Below are 7,214 nucleotides of genomic sequence, written 5' to 3'. Positions count from 1 at the left end.
GGGGGGGGGGGGGGGGGGATTGCGGAGGGGTGCACGGCCGGCGGCATGTGGGGACGGTCGCGGGCGTGCGGCTGCCGCCCCTTTCGAGGGCTGCCCCCTGGCGAGGGTTGGCCTCTGGGGGGGCGGCGACGCGGCAGATCAACCGCTCCGCGGCGGCCTCGAAAGGCATGCCCCTCCATCTCAAAGAAACAAACAAATGTATACTCACCTGATTTTTGAACAGCCCTGTGAGAATCTGCGTTTGCCAGTCCGCGATGGCTCATCGATATCGGCTCATACCAATGTCAGTTGCGCCGGCAGGCGCGCGGCCCGGGGGTCATGTCGGCCCGCAGTTGACCCCCTGGGCCCGGGCCGCCCAGAGCCTGGCCACCTGCAGGCCGGATCCATCCCACCCGCACCATGCATCCTGAAAACCGCGGATCACGACGCGAATCAGTCAGTTTCTCCCTGCCCCTTCCCCTCCCAAAGACTTCAAACGCAAACCGACACCCCCGCCGGCCCCCTCAGAAAAGCAATGGAACAATAGACAAAGCACTCGCGCGATCCCTCTTACCAGGTGCGCTACACGACGTTTTCCAAGAAGCCTGTGGGCCCGCAGGAGGTCGGCGCGCGCGGCGCGGGCGGCAGCGTCGCGCGGCCGGGCGCGGGGGGCGCCAGGAAGATTGGGCCCAACGACAAGGTGCACCCCCGGGGGGGGGGGGAGGGGGCGGGGCGCTGCGTCGAGGCTTGTGAAACCTCGCGCCCAAATGCGGCTGCGAGTCGGCGTCATAACTTGCAGAGACTTCATGGCATGATAGGTCACTGGGTTTGACCTGGACTTCCCATCCATGCAGGTTGGAAACAGGGCGCCCCGTTTCCTACCTTCAAATTTAGCGATGATGTTTACAATGCCAACACATCTGGAAATCGATCTCATTTACATTTTGTATGCATCTGCAATAGACACCCATCTTTATCGCATGCCTTCCATGTTTGCAATCCAGCCATCTTATTCTGAAAGCACCCACCGGGCCAACCCAACCCGCCGCAGGGCATCCTGACGGTCACTCTGGTGCGGGCGACGGCGCTCGGCGGCTGGACGGGCGAGCCCGAGTGAGTGCTGCCGGCGTGTGCATGTATGTGCACACCCAAGGGACCTGTGGGGAAACTTACGGGCTTTAAGCAAGTAACAAGTGTGTGGAATTGTGTGTGTGTGTACATACGAGTCTATGCAGAGGAGCCGAAGGCATGCGTGTGTATATGTGTGTGTGTGTGTTTTTGCGTGTCTATGCGTGTTTGCGTGCACGTGCGAACAGGTGCGTGCTCACGCGTGCGCGTGTGTGAATGAGAGTGTTGGCATCATGCACGTTCACGGATGAGAGGTAGGGGGTAGCAGGGTGTGCCAAGCCGAGGGTCGCTGCTTCTCGATGGCGGCGTGGCACACTCATGCAATGCGCCCAGACGTACCCGTAATTCAGGTCTGCACCACCCCTCCCCACACACACACACATGTTCACGCACACGGACGCACACGCGCGCGAACACACACACACACGCGCGCACGCACGCATGCGCACACGCTCGCAAGCGCTCGCACGCAGGTACGCGCGCACACACACACACACACACACACACACACACACACACGTGTGCGCGCACACACCCTCAACCCTGCAGCCCCTACGTGGAGCTCACCCTGTACGGCGCAGGCGGCGACGCCTCCGCCGGCCAGCCGGGCGCGCGCAACGCCAAGGGCGGCTTCGCGGCGGCGCAGCACCGACAGGCGAGCCGCGAGGCCCGCCCCCTTTGCACCGCTGACGCCTCCCTCATGCTTGCGGACTCAGTCCTGGCCCCTTTCTGCCCCTTCCACCCCCGCAGCCGCGCACCCCACTCAGCAGCTTCCTGTTTTTTGGCCGAGCAGGCCTCTTGCCTGCTGCCCCACGTCCACCCTGCCAGCGTGCTCCTTGGGGTCCGCCATCAGGGCTTGATGCACATCAAGTTTGAGCGGCGTGGCATACGGTCGGGCCCTCTTCGAATCCCACTGTCTCCTTGACCCTGCTGCTTGCATGCATCATCTGACCACATTTCATTAACCCCGTTGACCAAACGTCTTCAGGTGTCCAACACCATCTGGAACGAGGCCAACCCGAGGTGCGTTGCAGGGGTCTGAGCCAGCTGCCGAGGAGGCATGCGCGGCACTGCGGGGTCAGGGGTCAGGGATTGAAGGTTGGGGGTTGGGGGCGATATGATGCGAGGAGTCTGGGAGGAGATGGCAAGGGACCAACGTTGTGCAATTTGACAAGCTGCTGCCTCGCAAATATGCCTCTGCCGACCTGCCTTGCCACTTAGTCCGCTTACCAAGACACTGCATATGGAAACGCACACGCCAGGACGCGCAGTGTGTGTGCTCACAATGTGGGCCCCGCTCCTGTTCGTACGCCCTCCTGCCTCCTCATACAAACAAGCTTCCTGCTCGCCTCCTGCCTCCACGCACAACGAAAACATTCCCTGCGGTCATTGCGCACACAATGGTCAAACTCAGGTTCAACGAGAAGTTTGACTTTGCCATGATCCCTGCGGGGGCCGTGCTGCTGGCCACCGTGAAGGACCGGACCTCCACCTTTGAGAAGATAGCCAGCCTCAAGATTACGGTGGGCTGCTTTTTTGGGGCGGCTCTTGGAGGGATGTTTTCGGGGCGGCAGTCAGGTTGGCTTGTGGGGCAGCGTGCAGGGCGGGGTTGGGGTGGGATGCTTGTGGCGGCGTCGTTTTGGGCGGGTTCCACAAGGCAGGTTTTGCCAGGGAGAGTGTGCGTGCGTGCAGGGGCTTCGGGGCAGGTTACCACGGGGGTGGTGCGGATAGACTGCAAGGACAGTGGACGGGGCGCGTGGCTGATGGATTAAGGGATTGCCGACGCATCACATTTTGTGATAGGCGCAGTCAGATCACTCAGGACACACTGTACAGAGCAAACTCACTTTCAAGCTGACACCCCTTGAGAATGACACGAAAACTACGGCAGGGAGCGTCAGCAAATAACTCTAGGTCCAATTAGGATATTGCTGTGCGCCTCCCACCCCCACACAGGACCGCTTCAAGTCCGTCACCCTGGGACGCGTGAAGGTCCCGCTGATGGAGGTGGCGGCCGCCGGGCGGCTGCGCGGCAGCTGGCCGCTGCAGGGGGCGCTGGAGGGGCAGCTGGAGATGGTGCTGGAGTGGATCGACGCGGGGGAGGCGGACCTGACGCAGGATTGATTGACCGGCGTTGACCGGCGTTGACTGGTGTTTGACTGGGACGCAAGCGATGCCGAGAGACCGCGCGGACCTGCAGGATGCCTATGCTGACCGAGTGGTGTCTGCAGTTGGCCTGCCACCTACGGCAGGGGAAAATCCCTGCCTGTGCATTTGGCATGAACGGTGCAAGCAGGTTGCACTGCAAACCCCAAGCCGTTTCCGTTCCTGGGACCATTGTTGCAAAGGGGTTTGATTTTTGTTTGGTTGGGAGTTGTTGCGATGAGGCAGGGCTGGCTGCGGCATCCACTCAACCTGCCGGGCCTAGGCGGAGCAGCTGCGGAGCTGACATTGCAGATTGGCGACGCATGTACTTTAGAGAAGTTGATGTCACAGCCATGCTCGAATGTGGGCTTAATGATGGCGTGCTTAGGGTAGTAGAGATTGAGCGGTTGCGGGATTGCCATTTACTGCCTCTCTGGCGTGCTCGTTTAATTTTGTTTTGAGTTGATTTTGTTGGCCCCCGCAGAGGAGCCTCATTCAGGATCACCACGTCATACTGCAGAGCGGTTGCCCCACAGGCCCGGCTCTCACGATGTTGCTCCGGCACACCATGCACCGACGGCTGCTTTGCGGCACGACCCGTAAAGCGTAAAGGCAACACTGTCTGAGCTGAACGTGGTGGGCGCCGCTGCTGTTAGCCTACGTCTGTGGTATCAATGTATCTGATGCAGCTTGCATTTTCAATCGGAGAAATGGGCAGAGACAAGGGCCTCGCGACTGACTTGCCTGCCGCACCAACCCTCACCCTGCCTTTCCAACGGTGCTCTCCTGCATTCTGGTGGCCACATTCCCACTAGCCTGCATGTGAATCAATCGTGTAACATGCCGGCCGTGTCCCTGAGTCAATGCCTGCAGGAATGCCGGCCGCTTGAAACAACAGACGGCCAGCGCCTCTATGTCACGACGCAAAGGCGGGGCGCGCGTGCATCACAGCGAATGTTTGCATCACCTCAGAGGACACAATACGCACGCACTTTATGTCCCTGCCTGCGCCATCCTGCACCAGCCCTAGCAGCCTGCCATGCCTGTTCACGACGGGCCCGCCCGACCAGCCCTCGCCTGCGTGAGCGGCCACGTACCAGGCGCATGGCTCCGCGGCGGCCACAACGCCGCGATCAATGCCGACTCGCGCGGACCCAGGCATGCAGCCCAGCGTATATGCTATGTCGCACCGCGCCGCGATCGCAGCCGCCAGTGGCTTGTCGCTGGCCCGCGACCCCCTCAACAGCAGCAGGTCAAAGCCTGGCACGGGTGGCACCTCGACGCTCACGTGCTCCTGCGAGCCGTCCTGGTACACAGCCACAAAACGAGGTGACGCCGCTGCTGTTCGCATCCTTTCCAAACTGCAGCGCGTGGCCCACTGTCCATATCAGCGGCTGCGGTGCATGCAAGATCCCCGAGAACTCGCCCAAGGGCTGGTCCGCATCATCTCTGCCATACAGCTTAACCACGTATGGCTCGGTGCGGGCGAGGATGTCCCTGTCCAGCTCTTCCTGCCAGCTGCAAAGCTCTTGAGGATCAACGCTGGCCTCCAAACCGACATGCAGCCTTCTCGAGCTCGAAGACGCAGCCATACCGTAGGGCAATATGAATGCAACACGACGCGTTCGCGACGCGTAGCCGACAACGCAGGTGACTCCGCCGGGAGGCACTGATCGAAGGTCACGTGATCTGCTCGCTCTGGCGTAGATAGGCCGCGTATTTGACTTCAAATATTGTTTCGGCGCTTTTCTAGCGCGGAAGGGGTGGGTAGGAGGCGTGTTGTGGACGGGCGACTACGTGTCCCCCCCCTGCCTGCATGTTGGGTGTGACGAGCGCGGTTGCTGGGGGCTCCTACGGCGCAGGCACAGGCGCGCTGCTCACGCCCTCCGTATCTCTGCTGGGGTCGCCTTTGCTGTTTTTAGAGGCGCTCCCAAGCCGTGTGTGCGCGCGTGTGTGCGCCGCATACGCGCGCGCACACACGCACAAAACCCCACTCGGATGCTCAGCTGTGGGGACGCACGGCTCGACGCTGCGCCGCCGACTGTCGGTGCGTGCAACTTCCTTGCAGTGCACATTCCCTGGGTGGTCGCGCTGACATCAGGCATCTGGACGCCGCCGGAAAGCCTGCGGCAGCGTTGGCTGGGACGGTTCAACGCGGCCGAGACTGAATTCCCCTGCACCGCCTGGCTGCCATGCGGCGGCGCCGCCCCGCGTGACTGGCACGCAGTGGCAGTGCAGGCTACGTCATGCTGGTGTGCGTGTTCCTTGTCCTGGTATGCCCGACCCCACGCACCCCCGTCTCACAACGCGCGGGCGGCAGCAGCGGTCGCTGCGGTGCCGGCGAGAGCGGCAGCGCAGCCGCTGCGTCGGCCAGCTGGCGCTGCAGATGAATAGGGGCAATCGAATGAAGGCTCTCCCGCCAAAAATGAGGGGCTCTCTGTGGAAGAGCGGGCCCTGCGCCGCAGAGCGCTACATGGGGCGCCTGCAGCTCTTACCGCGCCCCAGATAGAGGACCCCCGGGCTGCACGCGTGCAGGCGGTGGCGCAGCAGCACCACTATCGCGAGCAGCAGTGGCGGCGGCGGCAGCCGCAGCAGCTGCCGCAGCTGCAGCCCCAGCGGCAGCGGCAGCAGCAGCCGCAGCGGCAGCAGCAGTACTGGCAGCAGCAGCAGCAGCAGCAGCAGCAGCAGCAGCAGCAGCAGCAGCAGCAGCAGCAGCAGCAGCATCCAGAAATGAGAGTGGGGGGGATTCGACAGGCGTGCGTCAGTAGCTGCGACCGCTGCTGGCTCGTTGGCGTCTCCTGCTGCATGCAACCCATGCTTTTCTGTGCACGGTATGGCTGGCAGGAATCTCAGGGTAGCCCAATGCTGGCTCCGCCTGCGCCCTCGCGCCCGTGTCTGGCCTGGACTGGTCCCCACAACACCCGCCACAGGCCGGCAGTGCACACTTGCGATTGCGTCTTTTCCGGCCTCACGGATCTTGTTAGTTGCTGCAGATGACATATATGCCCGAGTGGAGGGCCCTTGGCGCTCAGCCTCCTGTGTCGAAGGCTGCAGGTTTGCCCGCACGGGTCGTTGCCTGACGGATGGCACATGGGGCGGTTGACCACCTGGTTGTCGCGGCAAGCACAAACACAGCATATGATTAAGTGCATCATCAGGGCTGGCAACGGTTTGACAGGCAGCGGCAAGCCTGGTCTCAGTCTCAGGGTGTGCTGATGTGTCCGTGACCCCGTCATCGAGTGTGCAGCAGTCACTAGGCTGTCTTCAGGTGTGGATCATCCGTGCACCTCCCAGATGAGGCCACCGATCGTCATTGTCACTGGATTGCAGAACTGAAGTGTTTACACCGGCCTCAGCGGCCTGCTCGTCAGCCTCAGCATTGATGATCAGGGGGATATCAAGCTGGCAGGGGCTCATCAGCTCTCCCGCACAATATGCAGAAAGTAGCGCTTTATACGCGGACGCTCGGACCTGAGGATGTCGCCACTACAAGGGCCTGGGTGGGTGCCGGGTGTGCCAACGCGATTTGCCGTTGTACCTGCTGTGACAGCTCGGCAAGTGCGTGCGTGAACCGGGAGTTGCACGTCGACATGTTCCAACGATCGGACATGGCTGGGACACACCGGGACCTCGGGTTGCTCTCTGCCGCCGCGGCAGGCGCACGCCGGCGCCCCGCCCCCCCGCCTTGGACATGCCTACGCGCCAGCCTGGACCCCGCCTCAATGGGACGACCTGCGGCCGACGACGAGCGGCCAGAGGATCTCCGTGGCATCTTATAACATTCTGGCAGGTGCGGGGTGCGACACGGCTACACAAAACGCAGGGCAAATAACTTCCGGCGTAGTGTACTTCCGGCCAGCAAAGCGCCAGCCTTGCCGCGCCCCCGCGCCTCGCGCCAGCTGCCGAGAGACCTTTCTAAGCAGTCCTCACACCCCGCTGCGGCCCGGCGCGACCCCCCCCCC

The 7,214-nt window shown here is 62.4% G+C and overlaps 1 protein-coding gene across 1 annotated transcript; it reads left to right on the top strand.

Annotated features, from left to right (window-relative positions):
• Positions 1-827: 827 nt before the first annotated feature.
• On the top strand, positions 828-3,231 carry MNEG_7870 (hypothetical protein; the record flags this gene model as incomplete). The annotated part of the gene is made up of 6 exons (XM_014043658.1): positions 828-833; positions 1,031-1,092; positions 1,657-1,822; positions 2,096-2,130; positions 2,522-2,630; positions 3,064-3,231. 6 exons carry the CDS (start codon positions 828-830, stop codon positions 3,229-3,231), a joined length of 546 nt encoding a protein of 181 aa, XP_013899112.1.
• Positions 3,232-7,214: the final 3,983 nt, after the last annotated feature.

Source organism: Monoraphidium neglectum (assembly GCF_000611645.1).
Source record: "Monoraphidium neglectum strain SAG 48.87 unplaced genomic scaffold scaffold01435, whole genome shotgun sequence".
Lineage (NCBI taxonomy): Eukaryota > Viridiplantae > Chlorophyta > Chlorophyceae > Sphaeropleales > Selenastraceae > Monoraphidium > Monoraphidium neglectum.
This window is presented reverse-complemented; position numbering and strand designations above follow the sequence as displayed.